The 26296-nt window shown below is 38.2% G+C and overlaps 2 protein-coding genes across 2 annotated transcripts; both read right to left on the reverse strand.

The window, feature by feature from the left end:
* Positions 1–1905: 1905 nt before the first annotated feature.
* On the reverse strand, positions 1906–2829 carry LOC101984938 (olfactory receptor 2AG1-like). Its single transcript, XM_005351113.2, has one exon. It carries the CDS (start codon positions 2827–2829, stop codon positions 1906–1908), a length of 924 nt encoding a protein of 307 aa, XP_005351170.1.
* A 16176-nt stretch (positions 2830–19005) lies between these two features.
* On the reverse strand, positions 19006–19956 carry LOC101985231 (olfactory receptor 2AG1-like). The gene has a single exon (XM_005351114.1). It carries the CDS (start codon positions 19954–19956, stop codon positions 19006–19008), a length of 951 nt encoding a protein of 316 aa, XP_005351171.1.
* Between the last annotated feature and the right edge of the window lie 6340 nt (positions 19957–26296).

Here is a 26296-nt window from a genome sequence, read left to right on the forward strand (position 1 = left end):
GAAAAATTTACTTATTTTATCTACTAAGTGAAATGCATAATATTGTATGAGTTAAAGTTGTTCTGTGTTATGTTTCATATAGGTATCCAATTGATGAAAATCAATTCTCACAATTATTTATTAGTGATTTATGGTGAAAACATTCAAAACCCTGTCTTTTGGGGTTTAAACACACTATGAATTGTTTTTATGTATCATAAATCTATAGTGAAGCATCACATCAGAAGCTGTTGCTACTATCTAACTGTAACTCTCTATCCATCAATCATTACTTCTCTGTTTCTGATACTCACTGTTAACTTTCCCCAGCATCTGATAAGAATTGTTCTATTTTCAATTTTTATGATAGTGACTCAAAATAACTTTACTTAGTGTTATCAATGAAGAAGTTGACTTGTGTTGACAGTTGTTTTCCTAGGACTCTCCTCAAAGCCCCTAGTGACCTCTTTATTCCTCAGACTATAGATGAGGGGATTCAGAGCCAGAATAACAATTGTGTAGAATGCTGAGCTGATATTATCTATAGCTATAAACTACCTTTGAGTTAATAATGAATATGAGCAACTATCCAAGTTTCATATGTGCAACATGACCTTGCATAATACAGAATATTAAATCAGCAAGAAAATATTTTACACTGTTCTTTCTTGCTGTTCTTCTAATTTCAAATTATTTTTCCTTTCACAATATTTTTTAAATCATGTTTTAAATTGAATTATAACATATTAGGTTTCCACATTTTTATATACCTTTCAATTCTTCCCCTTCTATATTTTCCCACACTCTCTCTCTTTGCTTAAACCTGATGTGGAATTCTCCCTCTGAATGCTGTGAATATGTTTTCTTCCCATTGGTTAATAAAGAATCTGCTTTGGGCCTATAGCAGGGCACAATATAGCCAGGCAAGAAAACTGATATATAGAGAAAATAGATGGAGTCAGGGAGACGCCATGTAGCCACCTAAGGAGACAGACACCACTGGAACCTTACCAATAAACAACCAGCCTCATGTTAAGATACAATAGAAATGGGTTAATTCAATATGTAAGAGCTAGTTAATAAGAAGCCTGAGAAGTGTTGTAATTAATATAGTTTCTGTGTGAGTTTTCAGGTCTTGGCAACTGGGAGCGAAAAAAATGGCCCCTGCCATATACCTTCCTCCCTCCAATATTCTTTCTCTACTTTCATATCACTATGCTCTGCCACCCCCATCCTTAAGGTGTGTCTCACAATGTCCCCTTTCTAGATTCCTATATCTACAAATATTCCAGCTTAAACACATGAACTAAAAATTTAGAGGCTAGAGTTTACGTATAAGAACACACGCACATATGTATCTACAAAGACTATATATGTCAATTGTTTTAATTTCTCTTTGTAGTGCTGGCAATTTAACTGAAATTTTCTTTATTATATTTTTCTTTAGCATTCAACAAAATTCTACAGTGTATATGTACTAAATTTCCATTATTTATTAATCCATTAATGGATATCTTCAGTATTCTATTTCCTAGCTATTGTTAATTAAATGGCAATGAGGACTTGGAAATATATTCTGATATTCATTTATTATAATTTTTATTCAGCGCTTTTAAAAGTCAATTCCAATTTTTTAACATACGATTAGTTTAGAGTATCTAAATGGTATTACCATTTAAATGGTATTAAACCTGGTCTTTGTGTCTAAATGGACATGAACCTGGTCTTTGTGTCTACATATGACAAAACACTAGATTCTCTAATTCTTCCTTTAAAAAAGATTTACAGAACGTTTTCAAAGGAACACAAACTTCATTCTGACCCCATTCTTCTCTACCATGTGACATACCATTTAATCTAGAATTACCAGGGATATTTCATTCACACTAGAATTAAAACCTCCTAAAGGTTATCATGTGTTGACAGTCATTTTCCCAGGACTCTCTTCAAAGCCCCAGTGACCTCTTTATTCCTCAGACTGTAGATGAGAGGATTCAGAGCTGGTGTGACAATTGTGTAGAAAACCGAGCTGATATTGTCTTGTTTGGGGCTATGGAAGGGTCTGGGAAGAACATACATGAAGGAAGCACCACCATACCACATCCCAACCACAGTCAGATGGGAAGAGCAGGTGACAAGGGCTTTCTTCCTGCCCTCATTTGAGGGCATATTGAGCACAGTGAACAGTATTAGTGAATAGGAGGCCAGGATGGCAGTAAGAGGGAGAATGAGCACTGTCACGCCCATCAAATAAACCATGAGTTCATATCTGGAGGTATCTGCACAGGCCAGCTTTAGCAGGGGAGGGATCTCACAGAACAGGTGGTTGACCAGCCGAGATTTGCAAAAGGAATACTGCATGGTGTAGATGCTATATCCTAGAGCACTGAGAGATGCCAGGATCCATGACATGGCTATCATGAGCCAGCAGACCTTGTGACTCATCAAGATTGTGTAGTTCAGAGGTTGACAAATGGCCACATACCTGTCGTAGGCCATGAAGGCCAGAAGGAGGTCCTCTGCACTGCCCAGTACTAGTTCTAGAAACATCTGAAGAGCACAGCCCCCAAAGGAGATGGTATTGTCTTTGAGTAGAAAATCAATGACAGCCTTAGGAGTGATAACTGATGTCAGGAGGAGATCCATGAGAGAGAGCTGTCCAAGGAGGAGGTACATGGGCACATGGAGCCGGGCATCCATCATGATGACTAAGAGCAGCAGACCATTGCTGGTCAGTGCCAAAAAGTACAAGGCTGTGATTGCAGCACATAGCAGTTCAGGATAGCCACTGCCATCCAGAATCCCCACCAAGATGAAGCCACTTCCCAAGGTGGAGTTCCAGAATTCCATTGTATGTGATCTTTTTAGCTGCTGAGAAATAGATGGATCAGTGAACTTGTGCTAATATGAACCCAAATACCCAAGTTTTGTGACATTAGAAGTCCCTTAGGAACCTCAATATGAATTCGTATATAATATCTTTTACAGTAATGAATAGCTTTGATTCTTGCTTTCTAAATTTCTCATTCTTTAACATAAATATGTATATATATATGTATATATACATATATATGTATATATATATGTATATATACATATATATGTATATATACATATATATATGCATATATACATATATATGTATATATACATATATATATATACACACTGAGAATTTCATTAATGAGGTTGCATTGACTTGTACTACATATTTTCTCCCAACTCGTCCCATGCCCCCCATTCTCTGTCAAATTCATGACATTAGTCTTTAACTGTTATTTTTACATATGTGTGTGTTTGTGTGTACACACATCCATGCCCATGTTCATGAATGAATGTATGTTTAATCTATTTAGTGTTGCTCATACATGTTTTTAAGGCTCAGTTTCTTCATTTCATCAGCCCATATTTGTTTTTGGATAATGACGTTGGAAATTATAATTTTACACATTAGTTCTCTTTCTTGCTCAGTCCCCACATTCCCCACAATTCTCAGAAATGAATACCAATTGTTGAAAACTATACAGTATTGTGTTTAAGAAAGTATTTCTATTACAGTTAAAACTTTGGAATTATTTGGACATTATCAAATTATTGTATAGCTGGAAAGACACAGAAATATAAGATATATGGTCCTTTCACAGAAAACCTGTCTGTTTTTTTCTTGTAAGAATGACTAAAATCAACTAAAGAATAGCTATTTTGTATTGTGCTCTGCACAAGAATCCTAATCTGATAGTTTTTGATCCTAATGTTCCAGTTTCTCTCTTGCAAGTACACAGTGATTTTACTTGATAGAGAGAGAGGAGGGTCATCTCTTTATTTAGATAAATATTTGCTTAGACATTGGTGCATGGTACCCAGTCTTATGGTAAAACCATAGAGTCAGTAATCTAAAATCAACAGGAGACTGTGATCTGCAAGAAACAACAACACTAAAGCCAATTCAGAGCATGAATTAAACTGTGAAAGTGAAGCATCCTTGCTTCATTCAGACACAACTTGGCATATATATATTAACAGTTCATTACCCTCCATTGGTTTCTTGGAGCCTTCTGCACCTTAACACTTGAAAGGTATGGAAGGACAATAGATCCAAAAGATCTAGGGAACTGGACAAAGTAGCTCAAATTCTTAGGGTTGACTTTAGATTTTTTGATTAACTACAACTAAAGGCTACATATTTCAATTAAAAAGAATAAAATTCTTACCTCAGCTAGTGAGAAATCCAACTGCTTGATCACCACAGATACACTTGGATGCAGCTTGAAGAGAGAGGATGCATTTTCTTCAGCAGTACTTAATTCATTTGTGTTGCTGTTAGTATAGTATGCCCAAGTCCATCCAATATTGGGCAACTGGGCTATTATAGTCTTTCATCTCATCTGCAGATACACTCTAGATGTGGCAGTGGGTACAGCCAGGAAACTAAATGTCTTTGGTTGACATTGTAAGGAGCTAGAAAATGTTTTTCCTGTTGATAAACCTAAGAATTTGTAGAAACTGCTTCCTCATAGCAGGTTGAATTTAGGGAGTATCACTAACTTTATGGCAAGTTTTAAATTGTCATTTGGTTCAGATGTTCAGGCTTCTTTAGTCTTGATACTGTCTGGGAAGACAGTTCAAAGTTGCAAGAAGAACATAGGAATTAGAAAAGATGTTCAAAGGATGAAGTTGAGGCTCAACTAAATGTATCTAGGACAGGGGTAAGCTAGAGGCCTTTCAGGGAGACTTTGCTTTGTCTTCTGAGCCCATGACCTTTTCTTTTCTTTCTCCTATGTCTATTCTCAGAGGAATTTATTCCCCAGAAGAAATGCCCTTCCCTTGAAATGCTGGTCTAGGAAATAGAAGTTAATGAATTCCCTTGGGTGTGTTTCTTGGCTTTCTTTAAGAAGTTCTTCTCTCACTAAATGAGCTCGGAGGCCTTTCTTTCTCTTGAATACAGAATATGACTTCTTTAACCTCCCAAGTACTGAGATTATAGGAATATAATACTTCTTCTGCTGGATTTCTTTGAAACGCTAAAGGAAACATTGACAGTCAATGTTTTCATTTATAGTTGAGTAGACCTGTAGGGATTTTCTTGTAGTCAGCTCTCTAGCCAAGAGTGAAGGCTAGTTTCTCAATTTTTGTGGAATGCTTCTTCCTTTCTTAGTGTCTTCTTTGGATGATTTCCAATACCTATGGTTATTCCTATGGCATCTGTAGATATGAGAATCTCCATTGGCATCTGGCTACTTTGACTCTCTTTCATGTTTATTTATGTCTTGGTCTCATTTGTGGTGATTGAAAATAGAACTTGATTGTCCAAGAATTAAGTGGAAAAATAAAGAGAAATCCATAGAGGCATAAAGGGATGATAGTAACTAACCTTTTTAATGCTCCCAGATATTAAATATAGGTTGGTCATTGCATAAATACACTTAGATAGACAATGGTCTACCATTGGCAGAAATAGGTGATGAAGAGATGTGGTTTTAAATAAATGTTGAGGAAATAAACCTGTGCACATAGACACTCCGGGCACAGTTTTACTGTCATTAGTGAATGAAAGGAGATGAAAAGTAAAAAAAATTCCAAATGTTCCCAATAAAGTGATTTTAGTAAGAAGAAAATTGATTTCTAAAGGACATATGATAAACAAAGAGCCTGTCACACCCACATTCAGAGGACCTAGTTTGGTATTATGCAAGTTCCACAGCTGTCAGTTTGGAGCCAGTGAGCTCTCACTTGTTTGGTTCAGCTGTTTCTATGGGTTTTCCTGTCTGGTCTTGTTTGCTTTGCTCATAATATAGCTCCTCCTTCTTTATCCCTCAACTCCCAGAGCTTGGTGCAGTGCTTAGCTGTGAATCTCTGCATGTGCTTCCATCAGTTACTTGATGAAGGTTCCTGTTTGTCTTTCTGTGTCTAAGTTACCTCTTACCTCACTCTGGATATTTTTTCCTAGTTCCATCCATTTGCCTGCAAATTTCAAGAAGACATTGTTTTTTAACCGCTGTACAGTACTCCATTGTATAAATGTACCACATTTTCTTTATTCACTTTTTGGTTGAGTGCTTTTATGCTGTTTCCAGGATCTGGCTATAAAAATAGTTCATCTCTTTCTTTAAGGAAAATTTTATTCAAATATTTTGTGGAACATGTTTTTGGGGGACCTTTAATGGGGAATTTTTCTCCTTTATTCTTATTATTCTTAGGTTAGATTTTTCCATATTAGTTCCATATTTCCTGGAAGTTTTGTGCCAGGAATATTTTTAGATTTAACATTTTCTTTGACTGGTGTATTTATGCCTCCTATCTTATCTCCAGAACATGAAATTCAATATTCTATCACTTGTATTTTGTTGGTGAAGTTTGCCTCTGTCATTCCTGTTCTCCTTTCTAGATATTTTCATTTCCAGATTTGCTTCTATTTCTGCTTTCAGACCCTAAATAGTTTTATTCATTTCTCTCAGCTGTTTATTCTGTCTTAGGTTTCATCATGGATTTATTCATTTATTCCAATTGTTGTTTGTGCTTTCTTGACTTTCTTTGATGTATTTTTTTTCATTCATTCCAATTGTCATGTTTTTCTGGAGTTCTTCAGGAGATTTCTTAATTTATCCATTTAAGTAACTATATCATCTCCATATAGTTGGTTTTAAGGTCTTCTTCTTGTGTTTTAGCTATGTTGCATTTCTCAGGGCCTGCCGTGATAGAACAGCTGGGTTATGGTGGAAACATATTGCCCTTGCAATTATTGATTGTGTCCTCACATTGTGGTCTGGGCATCTGGGTTTGGGGTTATTATAGATCTTGATACTGATTTCTGAATTTTTTGATTTGAGGGTCTTTTGTTAATTGATTTCTATTTCTTGTCTGGATTTTCAGGGAGTGTGTTTTCTGTGTGCTGCCTGTTTTACTGGCCTGTTCATCTGATGTATGCAGGGGAAAGCTTCCATTTGTTAAAGACCAAGAGGAAATAACACTGGAGTTGGATGGTTTGTGGGATCCTCAGGCGGCATGGACAAGGGTAAGGAGGGCCTGCTGATGGCATTCTGTTGAAACACTACAGATTCTCTGATAATTAGATCTAGGGTACCAGGAGTGTAGAGAAGGTCCTTTGGCAGCCTGCATGGTCTTCAGGCAGGAATGAACAGAAGGTGTCTGCTCTCATTTGGTCCTGGGACACAGAAATGAAGGTTGAATAGAAACAAGGGGTAGTATAATCTGTGTGATTCAGTGTGCATGCATAGGGGTGAAGGGAGTCTGTCTCTGGTGCTCTGTTGGAGTGCCAGGGATGACATTGAGAATTAATAGGGCAGAGAAACTACTTGATCAGCATACATGATCTTCTAGCCTCAAAGTAGTTTTAATTTGCATTTTCCTGATGGTTAAGGATGTTGAACATTTTGGTAAATATTTCTCAGTTATTTCTATTTTTTTGCTTGAGAACTCTCTATTTTCTTCCATGCCTCAATTATAATTAAATTGTTTGCTTTCTTAGTGTTGTTTACTATTTGTTTGCTTTGCATTATTTGTATTTACTAATTACACCTTTATCAGAGATACAGCTGGTAAAGATGTGTTCTGATTTTGTAGACTGCTGCTTCACTCTAATGATGCTGTGACTTTACTCCCACAGGTTTTTAGTTTCATGAGCTTCCATTTATTATTTATCTTAATAATTGCTTTACTGGGATACTGTTCAGAAACTCCTTTCTTGTGTCTACAAATTGCTGCATCTTCCTAAATTCTTAAGAATCACATGTATCACCTCTCTTCCTTCTGCAGAAAAATCTACAACACGGCACGTAAAAATAAATCAGGTGGTTCTAAAAAACTTTGTCATGCCAGAAAGCATATAGAAGGTGATCATACTGTAACATATTTGGCATATTGAGGGGCTATTTTCTGAAACAGCTACACCAGTTTACACTCTTGTCAGTGATTTACAATGACAATTCCAAGTCATCCCCACCCTCAGTAACACTTGCTGTGATTTGCCATCCTATATCTGTATGATGTCTTCTAGCTATCATAGTGGATGTGAAGTGGTACTCATTGTGGATTTGACTTAATGATCTTTTATATGACCTTTTCAGAAATCTCTATCCACCTCTTTGGGCATGATTAATAGGAATGCCATTTTTGTCGTTGAATTATAAGACATTTACATTTGCATGAAATATCTTATAAAGTATATGATTTGCAGATATTTATTTTCTTTCTATGCATTGTTATTTAATTTTTTGATGGTATAATTTGCAATAAAAATGTTGCTTTTTATCTTGAAAAAAAGAATCAGGTAGTTGGGTTAACTTTAAATCCTTCATCCATTATGATTTGATTTTTATTTAGGGTGAGAGAAATATCTATTTTCATTCTTCTACATGACACTATTCAGTTTGACTAGAACCATTTGTTGAAGATTCTGTCATGTCTCTAATGAATGTTGTTAGACTCTTTGTCTTAATGCGGTGGCTGTAGCTGTATGGGTCTATATGTGGGTCCTCATTTCTACTTCTTTCATAAATGTGTCTGTTTTTATGCCAGTATTATGTTTTATGTTTTTTTATTGTTGTAGATTTATTTCATATAACATGAAATCAGAATAGTGGTATCTTTTGCAACAGTTTTACTATTTAGAACTTTTTATATTATCATGTTATTTTATTTTCATGTAAATTTTATAATTATTTTTTCCATCTTTGTGAATAATAGCATTGGAATTACTGTGAAGATTTTATTGACTCTGAATGTTGTTTCTGTGTGGTTACATTTTCTTACTTCAAGGTGGTACATCTGTCCTTGTTGGTGAAGTTTGTTTCTTAGAGACTTTGGGTTGATGGATCTCTGTAAGCAGAGGCTGCTCATTCATTTCCTGACAGCTCAGACCCAAAAAAATCATATAAAAACTATATTAATTTCAACACTTTTTGGCTAAAGACTCAGGAATATTTTCTGCTAACTCTTACATCTAAAATTAACTCATTTATATTAATTTCTGTGTCTCCTAGAGGCTATGGCTTACTGGAAAAGGTTCCAGCTGTTTCTGTCTCTTTCAGCAGCTACATGGCATCTCCTTGACTCTGCCTACTCTTTATCTCTATGTTTGGATTTCATGGTTGGCTTTTACTGTGCTAAGATATTGACTGAAACAGTTTTATTTATCAACCAATAAAAGCAACACATATACAGAAGTACATCACACACCAAATTAGATTCTAATCTAATCTTTAGTCTGTATTTTTATTGGGGAATTAAGACCATTAATATCAAGCTATTACTGAACAGTGCATATAAATTGATATTATTTTGGTGATGTTTCTTTCAGACATATTTTGATTAACTATTTTGGTAATATTTATTCCCTGGGTTCATTTGCATGTGACTAACCTATTCAGACTGAAATATTCCTTCTATTCTGTGTATAGTTGGTTTGTCAGACATAAATTCCTTAAATTTGCTGTTATTATGATATGGTCAGTATGGGAGGTCCTTCTGTTTATCTGTTGATTTTATTGGTTAATAAATAAAGAAAAATGGCTTGGCCTATAGCATATGGGAAGAAGGGCAGAATTAGGGAGATGCCATAGAACCCTGCTGGAGACAGATGCCAGGACTTTAGCCGATGGGCTTGCAGTAAGCAAGGTGTCCCAGGGCACAGTAAAAATTGTGAGGCTTCTTTAAAAAACAAACAAAAAAAAACCCAGGCAACTTCCTGGTTCGTCAGCACAAATGACTCTGATTCTTTTGGGAGGTTTGGCTATTGAGCATTTAAATGGAGTTTGTGGACAGCATACTAACAGTTACTTGGTGGCAGCATAGGCCAATTGGTTATCCAAGAGTGGAGGTGGTGATGACGGCACCTACCCAGCAGTCTCAAGCATTAACAGACTTTCACCATGTTGGATTGGGGAGGGCAAGCAGAAAGTACTGTATATACCCTAGTAATGCCACATCTTAAGTTTCTAAGAAGCACTTAGCATTTTTAAAAGCCCTCCAGGACAGTAGAGAATTTCAGATGTAAAATAGGACACATTCAACATAAAAGAACTCTAAATGGGATAAATATACGTAGGCATGGAAGAGAGAATAAAAGGACTGTAGAGAGTTATGAAAAGAAATAAATGGATTTAAAAAACAAAACAAAGTCTTTAAAGAGACAAAGTACAGATAGTCATAGATTAAAGGAGTAAAGATAATAAAATAAATATTAAAAATCAATAGAGTAAAAATAAATAAGCCACATAAAAATGGAAAATTCACAGAGTCAGAATTATGTATATTATTGTGTTATCTTTGAATGTTTTGACTGCAGAGAGACATTTGATTCTGGGAACTGCTAACCTAAGCCAACATATAGATTTTAGAGGTATCTTGAATTCAAATTTGAGTCTAAGGATATGATGCTTTAGAAAAGAGGTTCTTCTTTTGTTTCCACAGAGGATGAGAACTTGTGGATTGCTTCCAGACTGGTGTTGTTTGATTGATCATGTTCCCCTGAGAGGTTGCTGACAACATGCCCAAAAAATTTCTTAGCTGAACTGCTGATTGAGATAAACCTAGCACACAGGATACACCTTGAAAGACCTGATTAACAGCGTCCCCAATCAGCAGGAGGTAGTTCAGAATATTATGCCCAAATTCCCAAATATTGTTTATAAATGTTTGTTTATATTTAAAAGGGGTTATGCTACAGAAATGGATACAAGTTTTAGGTTAATATTATTATATGTATATTTCTGCTCTTGATTAAGCTATTGTGATGGTGTAGTTCATTTAAAAATGTAATGTATAATTAAGAAATTTAGGTTAATAGATAGTCATCTATAATAGTCAAGCTTGTAGTCATGTTAGTTAGGTTTTCTAGATATACAGAGATTTATTTCAGTTAGATAGATATTTTTAAATCTTTCAGAGACCTTCAGAATATGGCATTTTAAATGTTTTAATAACTTAGGACTTTTCATGACAATGAGATGCATCTGCTCTTGGTAGCACCAATTACGTAGAGAGGAAGATGGCATCAAAGAAGTTCCTTATCGAGTTTGCTAGCCATTTGAGCAGGAACCTGGTCTTGCCTGGATGGCTTAACAGGACCCACAGAGAAATGACCACTGAACTTGCCTGAAATTGAGATGGTCTTCAGGGTCCCTGCTTTATGAAATAGTCTGCGAGACATTCTGCAGGACATGGAAGAAAGTGACTGACAAACTGCCAATATAGGTGGAACTGTCTTTGAAATTTCCTGCTTTGTGGAAAAGTCTGCTGGATACTATGGGCCTGTAGGCTGAAGATGGATACTCCAATGGTACAGAAGTACTTTGGATGACTGTCCAGGTAGCAAGATGTCTCTGTCAATTTTAGAGTTTTGGAAGTTGCTTACAATGTACTTCCTGTTTACTTAGGTAATATTATATCCTTCTAGAGTCTTTGATGGAGTTGATGAATAATTGGTTATAGTTATAGTTTTTCTTAATTATGATAAAAGATAAAATAGATATAAATATTGTAACTGTAATTCTTGCTTGATACCTGTTTTGCTATATGCAATTTTACTATGTTAGAGTTAAAGCCTTCCTTTTTGTTTAAACAGAAAAGGGGAAATGGTATGGGAGGTCCTTCTGTCTATGTGTTGATTTTATTGGTTAATGGATAAAGAAAACTGGCTTGGCCTATAGCATGGGAGAATATGGTCAGAGTCAGGAAGAAGTCATGGAGCCACTGGAGACAGACAATGGTAATTTTACCTGGAAAGCCACAACAGCCATGTGGTGATACACAGATTAATAGAAATGGGTTAAATTACTATGTAAGAATTAGCCAATAAGAAGCTAGAGCTATTGGGCCAAGCAGTGATTTAATGAATACAGTTTCTATGTGATTATTTTGAGTCTAACCTAGCAGGGCTGCTGGGAACCAACAAGCTGGCCTTTTCCAGCAAATCCTCTACTCCTACAAATGGTTTTATTTCTCTTTCTACTGTAATTGATAATTTTCTGAATATACTAATTACACTATTCTATGTAGCCTTTCAGAACTTTCAGTACACTAATACTAGGCAATTTTGATTTTCAGAGTCTCAATTGAAAAGTCAGTTCTTATTTTAATGGGCCTGCCTTAATGTGTAACATGTTCTTTTTGCTTTCAGTCTTATGATCATTTTGTTGTTGTTGTTGTTATGTGTATTTAGCATCTTGACTATGTGTTGTGAAGAATTTCTTTTACCTACTGAAATACAGTTACAACTGTAACAGATAACTTCAATGTGGCCACATTCTCAGTTCTGGCATCTCTATCCTCTTTATTCTTTATGAAGTTATTAATCTTATTTTTCAGATCATAAAAACCCAATGTAAATATGATAGTGCATATACTCAAATCACTAATTTATAATTTGGGCATTTTTATCATGCTCAGTCTATAGTCAAAGTATATTGCCATGTTTACTAAATTCACTCTTGTTTCCTTCTTATGGATGCTTGACACACATACTTCATTTAAAACAGTGCACTCAGCCAGTTTCTCTTCTCTTTTCCTCTTCAAATATCCCACTCAGCTGCATTTGCACTTAAACAGTTTTTACTGGTTTTGCTCAAAATAATTCCCTATGAACTGTTAATCTTGTCTAAATTCAATCCTGAAAATTTTGTTGCTTAACAGTATCTTTTTAAACTTTTGTCCTCCACAGTACTGATAGGAAACCAAAAACTAAAAATGATTTCTGAATTTCCCATCTTATACACTGTCCCACAGAACTTCATCCCTTTCAATTATTGTCCAATTTTTCAACATCACTACATAAAGAAAAAAAAAACAGAAAAGGACTTTCATATCCATTTTCTCTTCTGATGGTCATCTATTTATAACAATTCAGTCCAAATCAAGTTATTTTATCATTTCATGTGCCTGTTATTGCCTTATTGCCAAATCATCACTATGTGCTCCATAGAAGAACCCCTTCCTTGTCTTTCTCTTCCAAATTTTCAGACACAGTTGACCTTTCCCTTGAAAGCTTTTCTTCTTTCACCTCTCAGATACACAGGTGCACCTGACTACCTCTCCCTTTTCTCCATTCTCTTACCATTTCATTATCAACCTCTTTCTAGTTATACAAGTTTCTCAAGCCTTTTTTTCCAGTAGGGGGAAATTAATGCATTGATTCATAAGTGGCAAGAATATGGAGTATAAGTCACTGTTAGTGTTTAGCCTTATATGGAACATGTTTACCAAGCCCATTCCTAATACCACCAAGACTGAGAGAATATGGGAGGAGGGAAAGCATAAACAATGTAAAAGCCAGAGAACAGGAAGCAAGGCAGTCAAATGGCACTGGATGTGCATGCATTGTGAAAGGAAGTAGTAGAATATAGGTAAAATAAAAGTAGAGAGCTGGAATATGGGGGACAGAAGATTCAAGCATGTAATAGAATGAAGAGGATAGGGCAATCGTATAAAGGATAACAGAAGAAGTAAAGTATGTAGGAAGAAGGTACAGTGGGACCTATCATATAACTCAAATAAGAAAATAAGAGTGGACATTATAACAGTGATGAGAAAGAACACTCTGTGGAGGGGAATCACTGGGAGACAAAGTTTTAAGAAGTTATGTGGGCAGGAATGGGTATGAAAGATAGGAGATATTTATTTAAAAACTAGGATTATGTTCCATTTACACCACATCAGAAAATGTGAAACATTTACACAATGTAGTACTACTCAGTGGTAAAATAAATGACATATTGAAATTTGCAGGCAAATGGATGGATCTAGAATAAAACATATTGAGTGAGGTAACCCAGACCTGGAAAGAAAAATATAATATGTACTCACTTATAAGTGACTTTTAGACATAAAACAAAGGAAAACTTGCCTACCATCCACAACCCCAGAGAACCTAGACAACAAAGAGGACCCTAAGAGAGATATACATGGATCTAAATAGGAGGGAGAAAAAAGACAAGATCTTCTGAGTAAATTGGGAGTCTGGGGTTCATGAGAGAGGGTAGAAAGGCAGAGGAGGAGAGGAAGGAAGGGCAGTGGAGAAAAATGTACAGTGCAATAAAAAAACAATTTAAACACTAAGAAGCAGTATAAACAGTCAGCTATGGTCTTACATTGTCAATCATGAATAAAGTAAGGTTCTAGTTTTTTTAGTTGAAAAAACTAGGATTATGAAAGAAGTTTTTATAACCTTCTACCAACTAGTTCCTGAGCTAATTAAAACATTTCTTTAAAAAGGAGTTTGAATAGAGGTACTCCACATGGATGAACACTGCTGATGACAGAAGACATAAGTTCTTAAATGAAAACCTATGTTCTACCACTTAGAGCCACAGAGACCTCCAGGTACAGACTGTTGCCCAGGGCCCTGTCTTCGTCCATGGCCCTGCAGAAGCTGGGATCTGGTATGGAAACCATGGCTTCCAGGAGCTCTGTGGATGCCTATGGTCTAGATAGTCACCTGGGCCCATGTTGGTGTCCAGGCAACATGCTGCCATCAGGGCTCTGATGATCTGAGTGGCCTGTGCTACCATTGGGCTATGGTGATATCCAGGCTGAGCTGTTGCTGATCCTGCTTTTCACTGGCCCCGGGATGGCTGAGGCTGTCCATCACTTCATACTGCAGCAGGTGATCTGGTTCTACACCTCAGGGGAGAACTCACCCTTACATGCCTGAAAGATGGTCCTATCCGTCACCATAGATGTGCTCCTCGCCTGGGAAACATGCTAGTGCAGACCATGTGGTCAGGGACAAAGCTGAGATGACCTTGAGGGCATAAGATCAGGAGAGCTGATGCTGTTGCCCATTCATTTGCCATGAGGTAAGATGGTTGAGTGAAAGATGTCCCCCTCTGCTCACCCATTATCACCTATGGCAGGTGAGAGAGATGGCCCCAGGGTCACAAGAGTGATAAAACTAGCCCTGCCCTACACCAGTTGCAGCACACAGGAAAGTAGGCCCTGCACCCCAGAGCTCTAGTGGGGAGCACACTAGAGCTGACCCTATTGGTGGGGTACATGTGAGCTAGTCCAGAGGGCAGGAGAGCAGGAGAGCTGATCAAGGCTCCACCCCTCATATTCTCCCCATAGCAATCAGGAGAGAGAGTCTTGTACCTTCCCTGGGCAAAATAATAGAGCTTGCCCTGGTGATATGACTGAGAGGAACCCTGACCTAAGGATCAGAGAGCAGAAGAACTGGCCCCACTTCCTGGTGTAGGCTACACTGGATGGACCAGCCAATGCAATGCTGGAGAGCTCACCTTAGTAGTGGTAATGAGGGTGAGCTAGCAAAATGACTAGCTCAGCTAACACTCAGGCCCTAAACAAAGACTATGACTGACCCACCCTAGCATCCAAGCAATCTACGAACTGCTGAAGCATGTGAAGGGGATGAACGTAATGATTCAAAACAGCAGGAACTGGAGAACACAGGACAACAACAGACTAGCCAAGAGGAACTTCAGTTAGAGTAGATTATTGATGGAGTAGCAGAAATAAGAGGCCTCAAGCCAGACCAAATGACTCAATGACTCGAGGCAATGAACACTTGCAAGTAAGGATGGATAGACTAAGGGGTAAACTGTGTGTCTCCGTGGACCACACTACAGCTTTCATGGCAAGATTTTTTTCCAGTTTTTGTTTTTCTTTGTTTATTTTGTTTGGTTTTGGGTTTTTCTTTTAAATTGGGTTTTGATTTTGTTACAAAGGAACAGGGAAGATGTGATGAGATAGGGAGATAATTGGGATCAGAGTGCATGATCTGAAATCCACAAAGAAAGAATGAGAGAGAGAGAGAGAGAGAGAGAGAGAGAGAGAGAGAGAGAGAAATCAAGTTTGAAATATGAGTTACATCCTGGTGTGTTAATGGTCAGGAAGGCCACCAGGTATATAATACAACATAAACTGTAACTAGGTGATGAGTTCCCACTGCTGCAGACACGGTACTCTTTGGTTGTACAGTTCTACTTTCAACTATGGCATCAGTGTGAAGAATGAAAAGAAGACACATCATTTTCTTTTATAAATGCAGCAGTTCTAACACTATTTCCTCTAGACTGAAAACAAACAAACAAACAAAAAGTAAGTATTAAAAAATTTCCCAAACGAAGTAGAAAAAGACAAGATCTCCTGTTTAAACTGAGAGCATAGGGACCATGGGAGAGGGTAGAATGGGAGGGGATACAAAGGGAGGGGAGTGGAGATAAATATATAGCTCAATAAAAAAAATTCCCAAACCAGTAATATCCCATTATAGTACATGTGAAACAGTCAGAAAACAGTCACATTGTTCCTTTCTCATCCTTTTACAATTTTCAATTTATTTCATGTCAAATAAATTTTAAATTTATTTTTAATTGAGTTACAAGGTAGTAGGTTTCTAATTGGCTTTTCCATACAGCCTTTATTTTTATCAGTCTTCCCCCATCCCTGTCTTTTGATTTTCTATCCCTCAGTTTTAAACCATCCAACCACCAATCGTAGAATCTCTACTTTATATGCCCTATGTTCTGCTACCATCTCTCTTTCAAGGTCCCCTGCTTTAATCTCCCCTGTAAACTTCCATTGCTTCTACATATACATTAGATTATACATACAAAACTAAATATCAAAGTTAGGATCTACATGTGAAAGAGGACTTGGGGCACTTGTCTTTCCATGTATGAGTTACCTCAGTCAATATTATTTTACCAGTTGCATTAATTTACCTGCCAATTTTATAACTTCATTTTTCTTTTTAGTTAAATAAAGTTTTACTCTGATTCTGTTCCTAGCTGTTCTAAACAGAACAGAAAAAAACATGAACAAGCAAGTAACTCTATAGCATGATATGGTTCTTTTTTCTTTCTTTCTTTCTTTTTTCTCTCTTTCTTCTAAATGTGTATCCCAGGCTGGTCTCAAACTCATGATCCTCAATTCCTCTGCCTCCTTTAGTAAATCCTTCTTGTGTGCACCTCCACAACCAGTGATTCTTTTTAGTTTATTCCCAGGAGAGGTATATCTTGGTCATATGGTAGTTCTAGTTTAGTTATTTGAGAAACTTCTAGATGGATTTCCAAAGATAAGTCACTAGTTCACACTCCTGCTGACAGTGTGCATGTAAACTTACCCACATCCATGTCAGACTCTGCTGCCATTTACCATTTTTTAATAATTATGACTATGGTTTTAACTGATTTAAAAAAAAAACATTAAAATCTAATCATATACTTTGAGTGTTATTGTCTACTTTGACAATTATTTAGACTTTATGCTATTTAATGTAAACATACCAAGCATATGGATCTTTTAAAATTGCTAAGATATATAAAATCATGATTAGGGAAAAATATAAACCACTGTTTTATTCTACTTGTTTTAATATATTATTCACAAGTAATAAGTAAAGTTGATGATTTCAGTTTCAACTACTTCAAGAAGAAGAAAAAGAAAAGAGCAAGATGGAAAGGAGGGATAAAATGGACATGGAAGATGAGAGAAAAGAGAAGAGGAAGAAAGAGGAGAAGGAGAAAAAGAGGAGGATGATGAGAAATGGCAGTGTATATTATGCTACAGATAGACAGAGACAGACAGAGGGAGAGAATCTAAACAAAACCATCTTTCAAGTCATCTATAAAAGCTGCTGCTTCATGGGAGATGAAAAGTGAACATGATGCAGACCTCTGTCAAGTGGACATTAGAAAGAACTATTGGTGTTGACTGATACCTTAACAAGATAGATTCAAAATTTGTGCAAACCTCAAAATATTTCTCGCACTGATCTCTGAGAACTCCATTTCAGATTATCTCTTGGTTTTTTAGGTTTGCTATGGATATAGGACCTGAGTGGTCTTGTCCGAATAATGTCCTTTACACACTCATAAGTAGCTGCACACAGAGACTAACCTTTAAAGACAAAGCCTAATTTTAAAAAGTGTGAAGTGCTTGGATTCACCTTCTAATTAGCTTCTCTAGGATCGCGAATTATAAGCTCACTGTCCTTTATTTATGGCTAGAAACCAAATATGAGTGAGTACATCCCATGTTCCTCTTTTTGGGTCTGGCTTACCTCACTCAGGATAGTGTTTTCTATTTCCATCCATTTGTACGCAAACTTCAAGAATTCCTTGTTTTTACTGCTGAGTAATACTCTAATATGTATATATTCCATACTTTCTTCATCCATTCTTCCATTGAAGGGCATCTAGGTTGTTTCCAGGTTCTGGCTATTACAAACAATGCTGCTATGAACATAGTTGAGCATATACTTTTGTTGTATGATAGGGCCTCTCTTGGGTATATTCCCAAGAGTGGTAAAGACAAACATATAGGCATCCTCCTGAATATTAACCTTCATCAGGCGATGAAAGGAGACAGAGACCCACATTGGAGCACTGGACAGGAATCTCAAGGTCCAAATCAGGAGCAGAAGGAGGGGGAGCACGAGCAAGGAACTCAGGACCGTGAGGGGTACACCCACACACTGAGACATTGGGGATGATCTTTCGGGAATTCACCAAGACCAGCTAGCCTGGGTCTGAAAAAGCATGGGATAAAACCGGACTTACATAGCGGGCAATGAGGACTACTGAGAACTCAAGAACAATGGCAATGGGTTTTTGATCCTACTGCACATACTGGCTTTGGAGGAGCCTAGGCAGTTTGGATGCTCAACTTACTAAACCTGGATGGAGGTGGGCGGTCCTTGGACTTCCCACAGGTCAGGGAACCCTGATTGCTCTTCAAGCTGATGAGGGAGAGGGACTTGATCGGGGAAGGGGGAGGGAGATGGGAGGCGGTGGCAGGGGGGGGAGGCGGAGATCCTTAATTGAATAATAAAATTTAATAAAAAATAAAAAAAATAAAATAAAAGTGTGAAGTGCTTCTTGTAAAAGATCACATGAAGACTCAAAGAACATTTATGAGGGACATTTATAGTCCCTGGTTCTCTAGCAAAAGAAACATTTGATTGCATTGGTTTCACTGGGAAAATTTCATGTATAGCAGAAATTTGCTGATGTTGAGGGAGAATTAAGTCTAGAAGACATCTATAAAAAGCCCCTAAAATGTAGACTCTGTGGGCAGCAACCACTTTCCCAGGACTCTCCTCAAGGCCCCAGTGACCTCCTTATTCCTCAAACTGTAGATTATGGGGTTCAAAGCTGGGGTAACAACAGTGTAGAAAACAGAGAGGATGTTTTCTTGTTTGGGAGTGAGGTAGGAACTGGGCAGGACAAACATGACTGTGAGAGCCCCATAGTACAATCCAACTACAGTCAAGTGGGAAGAGCAGGTGACAAGGGCTTTCTTCCTTCCTTCATTTGAAGGCTTGTTGAGCACTGTGAAAAGAATTAATGCATAGGAAGCCAGGATGGTAGCAAGAGGAGGAATTAGGAAGGCCACACCCATCACATAAACCATAAGCTCATATGTAGAGGTGTCTGCACAGGCCAGCTTCAGCAATGGAGGGATCTCACAAAATAAGTCTCTAATCTTCCGGGATTTGCAGAAGGGATACTGCATGGTGTGGATGGTATAACCTAGAGCACTCAGGAATCCCAGGATCCATGATGTAGCTACTCCAAGCCAGCAGATGCTTGGTCTCATGTAGATCATATAGTTCAGAGGATGACAAATGGCAGCATACCTGTCATAGGCCATGAAGGCCAGAAGGAGGTCTTCTGCACCACCCAGTGTGAGTGCCAGGAACATCTGAAGGGCACAGCCCTCAAAGGAGATAGTGTTGTCTTTGAGAAGAAAATCCATGACAGCCTTGGGAATGACAATTGATGTGAGAAAGAAGTCTATGAGAGAGAGCTGCCCAAGCAAAAGGTACATGGGCACATGGAGTTGTCTATCCACAGTGATAACCAGGATCAACAGTCCATTGCTGGTCAGAGCCAATGTGTACATGACTGTGATCACAGCACAGAGCAGTTCAGGGGATCCACTGTCATCTAGAATCCCCACCAAGATGAAGGCACCTCCCAAGGTGGAGTTCCAAGGCTCCATCTTGTGTCATTTCTTTAGCTGACAAAGTAAGATGGTTCAATTCAGTTTTGCTAATTTGGTCTTTGGTTTTGTAACATCAGAGTTCATGAGAATGCCCAACATGACTACAGTAAGATGATATTTTCCTACTAGTGAATGGCTTTGTTCCTTGGTTTTCAAATTTCTAATTGGTAATTGTATCTTGAAAAAAGATTTACCTATGTGGAATTCACATACAACGCTAATAATTTAAAAATAGTTTGTAACCTGATGAAAATATTGTACAAGATATTAAAACTGAAGAAGTGTCTTTCTAGGAGGACTAAACTAGCTTTGTTAAGATTAATAAAATACACCAGCATTCTTTATTTGGGTTAATAAGTAATATTTGATTAGTACTTTTAATACTTCAGTTTGCTTTCTCCATAGACATATGAATTTAAATGAATTTAAATATCAAATTATCAGTTGATAAAGAGATGTGAGATTAATAAATTATTTTCATTTCTTGTTCACATTTCTGTTTTTATTTGTTTTTCCAAGATAGGCTTTCTCTGTGTAGCCCTGACTATCCTGGAACTGACTCTGTAGACCAACTTAGCCTCAAACTCACAGAGATATGCCTACCTCTACCTTCTGAGTGCTGTCATTAAAAGCATGCGCCACCTCCTCCCAGCTTGTATGTTCTTAAACAAGATCTTTTATGTCATCCAACAAGAACCTTTTGCTTCAACTTTTGCAGTGCTGATATTTTAAGTCTGTATCAAACTCTCCAGATCATTTTCTAAATTTTGTAAGTCCACATTTGTTTGTAAGAAATCTCACTGCAAAAACATGATGTTTCCAGCTTCATTACCTGTTAGAAAGTTCCACATTCTCCATGAGCCTGAATGAGGATTACTATCTAAAGCCAGGGAAAATTGTTTGAGGAGGTGTTGGGGTTATGACAAAACTTGACAGATTTCAGTTTAAGTACTTAGGTATTGCTCTGGACTCTTAATTCTTGACTTAAAATGCCTAAAACCTATACATTATTGAAAGAGATAAAAATTCTTACCTTAGGTGGTCAGAATCGATGTGAATATTTTTAACAGATAACTATACAATGTGTGACTACAAAAACACAAAAATAAAAGATTTCTGCCCTTCCTATAAAAATGGTTCTGTATATGCTTAGGAGATATGACAAAGTTTCACAAAGAAACAGGTACTCTGTGATATAATCTGCCTAAATAATCCTATCCTAATATAGCAAATGATCTCAATATACATGTTCTCTCCTGTAAATACAGAGCATTTGCACTAGACAGGAGGGGATCAGGGATGGGGGAACTTTCGTTCTGGGAAGCTGGTATTGAAGCATGGTACCAACAGCCATGAAGAAGCCAACAGTAGTGGAGGAGCTCTAGATTGACAGGAACCTTGCTGTGCATCATGGAACTGGACAGATGAAAGCAACTCAGAGGATGAAATAAAAATGAATATGAAGATGAAACATTTTGCATAAGCTGTGTAACTACATCTTGGCATATTTCCATTAACATTTCATTATACTGTATTGGCTTCTCTGGGGTCCAATGCTACTTTGAGAATTAAAAGTTTTGAGAATCTGGGACAAGTATTTCATTAGTTCAGATGATCTTTTGAAGGAATTCATCTATGTGATAAACGTTATCAGGGACAGCAGTAGGTTCTGAAGGCCTGTACTGAGAGTCCTAAAAGGAAGGAGTTAAGCAGGTCTGAACTGTTACATGGACTCTAACAGTCTTAATGATACTCTTTTCATATTCAAAAAATTAAAGGTAGATACCCCTAAAAGGCCATAGATTCAATGCACTAAAAAGCTTGACAGATGTCAGTTTAAGTATTTAGGTATTGCTCTGGACTCTTAATTCTTGACTTAAAATGCCTAAAACCTATACGTTATTGAAAGAGATAAAAATTCTTACCTTAGGTGGTCAGAATCCTAACTGCCTGTACCTGAATTCACATTGGATTGTTTGACAATGAAGGGTGTTTCATTACAAACAGGGAGGTCAGGTGTGGTTTCCTTCAACAGTTTTTGATTTGTCTAAAGTCTGATAAGTTGGTGCAGTGTATTCAGAATCCATCTAATGCCAGATGTCAGGGATTAGTTCCTTTCATCTACAGACATCACTGGAAATGGCAATGGGAACAACCAAGCAATTAACAGTTTTTGGTCAGTGTTTGATGAAGTAAAAAATAATTGCCATTGCTTTTCTCTCACCTGAGCAGAATTACTAGGAACTGTAGGTTCATCACCTTGCATGAAGTGAACCAGCTGCTCTAGCTTCCTGGCAGTATTCAGACTGTTCTTGTGTGTTGCACTGAGGTTACCATGTTTCTGCTGCTGCCTGGGAGCCAATATCAAAGTTACAGGAAGGAAGTAGAAACTTTAATCTGATACTTAAAGGGCCCTGCCTTGCACCATTAAACGTCCCTGAGCCAAGCAGTACATTAGAGCCTTGTCTCATAGTTCCTTGTCTCTTCATTTTCCTTCCATATCTTTAGACGAACTTATATATTTTCACAAATGACCTCCTTGAAAATGTTTATCTAGGAGACAAAAAAGTTAATGAGTCCTCTTGGGAGTGTTTTCTGGCTTGCTTTTCTTAAGACCTTTTCTCACTAAATGAGCTCTGAGACTCTAGGTTTCTCTTCCCACTGAATGTAGACCCTATTGCCTTAGCTGATGGGAACTTAAAAACACAAACACCAAGATCTCACCAGACTTTTCTAAGTTTCTATGAAATTCTAAATGAAAAATAGATTGTAACTAAAGAGAACTGCAAAGGTCCCTTAGGTCTAGAGCATAAGGTCATCTCAGAATTTGTGGTATGTAGATTTCCTTACATTTTTTTCTCTTAGACTATTGTGATTCAATACAGCTACTCTGGGTAGTTGTGGAAGTGATTCACTTTTCTTTTTTCTCTAATGCCTCTGTGTGCTCATGTCTTGATACCATGAATGGTAGTTAAAGAAAGAGAGTTCAATTTTCCTTTCATTAAGCACGAAAATAGAAAAAAAAATCCATCTAGTGTTAGAACTGTAGAGTCAATATTAAGTTAAATAATTTAAGTGCTTTCAGAGATAAAATACCCACTATATAGAAACACTTGGATAACAATGGCCTATCAGTGACAGTCATAGTACATTGGAGATAATCCTTTAAAAAAATACTGAGAGACAATTTAGGACAGCTGAAGGCATCCGCAGGCCCTGCTGGTGCCATTCAGCTCAGGTGGGTAAAAGACACTTCTGGTCACCCTGGGGTCACCACATTCCTGGTAGGTTGAAGGCATTCATAGACCCATTCAGTGCTGGTAGGTCCCATTAGGATGAGAAGATATATGGTGGAGAAATAGGAGAGAAAGTGGCAGAACAGTTTCTGTGCTGTGGATAAGGGCAGAACTGAAGAGATGAAGATGGTGAGGAATAGGCTGATGTGGGTGGCCTGTTTACCACCCATAGCCAGAGTGATATCTGGGCCCAGGATGCTGCCAAGGTCCATATCTGAGTCTGTGGTCTTACTGCACCTAGGGTCTGTGTTGATATCTATGACCCATGTTGCCACCAAATGCCACCAAGGTGCCTGGGTTCTGGGCCACCACTTGTGGCTAGGTTGGTGTCTGATGGTCATGCCACCATTGGACCCATGCTCATTTGAGAGGTCTGTGCTGCCACCTGGGGCCATGAGCTGCTACTGAGGGCTGTGTCTGGGTTCATGGCAGTATAGCAGCCAGGGTCTGATTTGATGTTCATGCCTTCTGTTACCACTGAGGGTGGTTCAGGTGCCCACAGTCTTATAAGTCACCAGAGACCATGTTGGTGTCTCAGGTCCATTCTGCCATTGGAGACATACTGATCTTGGTGTCCTGTTGTTGAATGAGGCTGCTCATTCATTCCCACCTGCTCAGACTGAAAATAATCTGACAGAAACTATAGTCATTGCAATATTGTTTGGTCAATATCTTAAGAGCATTTCTGGCTAACTCATATCTTAAATTAATCCATGTCTATTAATCTGTGCATCACCATGTGCTCATGGTCTACCAGCAAAGTTCTGACTCATTTGTTTCCACATGGCATCTCACTGACTCCACCGACTTTCTGTCTACATCTCTGTTCAGAATTCCTGCTGGGCTTCACTCTATTAAGCCATTGGCTGAATGAAGTTTCTTTAGGAAAACCAGTGATATTCACAACATACAGAGGGGAATAGCACATCAGCCTGTGCTGCCACAATGACCATGGTGAGGTCTGGGCCTGAACTGCTGTCAAGGGTCATGTTTGGGTCTGTGTTCTTGTTGTAGTTATGATGTGTGTTGAAGTCCATGGTTAGTATTACCATAGGGAACCATGCATGCTGAAGTCCAAGGGCCTTGCCAAGCTGGGCCTGCTCTTTACTGGCCCTGAGATGACTGGTCCTGGCCCTCTCTGGACATTGTAGTGGAAAGGCTGGTCCTGCCCTTTATGGGGGTGCTGGCCCTTGTACTTAGAAGAGATGGCCCCACCCCATTGAGGGCATGGGAGAATTGGCTCTGATGTCATGGGCCTAGGAGAGATGGCTCTTTCCCTCTACTGAGGGGCACTCCCAGTGGCCCAGACTGATTAACTAAGCTGCCACCCAGACCCACATCATGGGTCTTAAGTTGGCCTACCCTAACATACCCCAACTATGACCTGCTGAAACTGGCCCTATGGAAAATATAACTGCAGGATCTCCATGACTCATGGCAACAGCAGGATATTCCAGAGTATTGGTGATGGTCTAGTAATGATGGTGCCAGAGACTTTAACTCATTACAATGAACATTTGTAGGTGAGGGGCTGATTGTTCAAAAAAGTATACTGTGTGTTACACTGAAGTTCTCAATGCCACAAGTGTAGGGTTAAGCACAGCCTTAGGGGCATGTTCGCCTCGGGCTAATGTTTACCTATAAATCTGCTGGGAGTGCACCCAGCCACCCCTTCTGCTTCCTGTTCTCCACGGGAACCATGGTACTGTAAGTCTATTTCCCCATTAAAGCTCTATATATTTTTTACAATCTGTCTGCATTCATTTACGCTGTTAAACTTGGCGCCCAACATAGGGCTTTGCGGATACCCGCCCCAAATTAGAGCCTCCTGGGGGCGACCACTCCCTCTGGCCTCTCTCTTTGCTCATATTGTACCCTCTCAGCACTGCTCCTTGCTGGTTGCTGAGATTCTGAGTCACTGAACATCTACAGCTACTCGATTTTTCCTGGCACCTGCTAGAAAGTCGGCAAACGGGATGGGAGACTTAGCCCCGGCAGTTTGGAATTGGTCCCGCACCACGAGTCTGTGCGCCCCGCCCTGCCCAACAGAGGTATAAGCGCCTCTGTAACAGCATGATCAGTACACACAAGGACCAATGAAGAGGTGTTGGGGACACAGGAAAGACAGATAAATAAGGTGAATTTTTTATTTTATTTTGTTTTTAATTTTGGGGGAAGTTGGTTCTTTCGCAGGGGATACTGCAGAGGTGAAGATTAGATATGGAGGGATTGGGAGGTGAGTGGGATTTAGTTGCATGTTATAAAATTCTCAAAAATCAATAAAGAATTGTGTTATTAAATGCTTAGGAAATGAAACTACATCACTGGTTGTAGGAGGAGAGGGCCACTTGTTGTTTTCTGGCTGATAAGGCATGAAATAATCACAGAAAAATGGTATTAATTAAATCACTGCTTGGCCCATTAGCTCTAGCTTCTTATTGGCTAACTCTTACAAAGTAATTTAACCCATTTCCATAATCAGTGTATGGCCACATCGCTGTGGCTTACTAGGTAATGTTCCCAGTGTCTGTCTCTAGCAGCTTCATGACTTCTCTCTGACTCCACCCTTCTTTCTCCCAGAATACAGCCTAGTTCTGTTCTTTCTCCCCATAGGCTCAAAACAGTTTTTTATTCATTAAGCAATAAAAGCAACACATAGATAGAAGGACCTCTCACACCATTTCCCCTTTTCTGTTTAAATCAAAAGGAAGGCTTTAACTTTAACATAGTAAAATTACATTTTAACAAGTTATTAAGCAAGAATTACAGTTACAATATTTATACCTACTTTATCTTTTATCATAACAAAGGAGAACTATAACTATAAATTCTTCAACTTTGTCAAAGACTCTAGAAGGATACAATATTACTTAGTAAAACAGGAAGTGCATTGTAAGCAACAACCAAAACTCTAGAATTGACAGAGACATCTCCCTGCCTGGACAGTCACCCAAAGTCCTTCTGTACTATTGGAGCATCCATTTTGAGCCTACAGGCCCATAGTATCCAGCAGACTTTTCCACGAAGCAGGAAATATCAAA

The sequence above is a fragment of the Microtus ochrogaster genome, chromosome 8 (assembly GCF_000317375.1).
Source record: "Microtus ochrogaster isolate Prairie Vole_2 chromosome 8, MicOch1.0, whole genome shotgun sequence".
NCBI lineage: Eukaryota > Metazoa > Chordata > Mammalia > Rodentia > Cricetidae > Microtus > Microtus ochrogaster.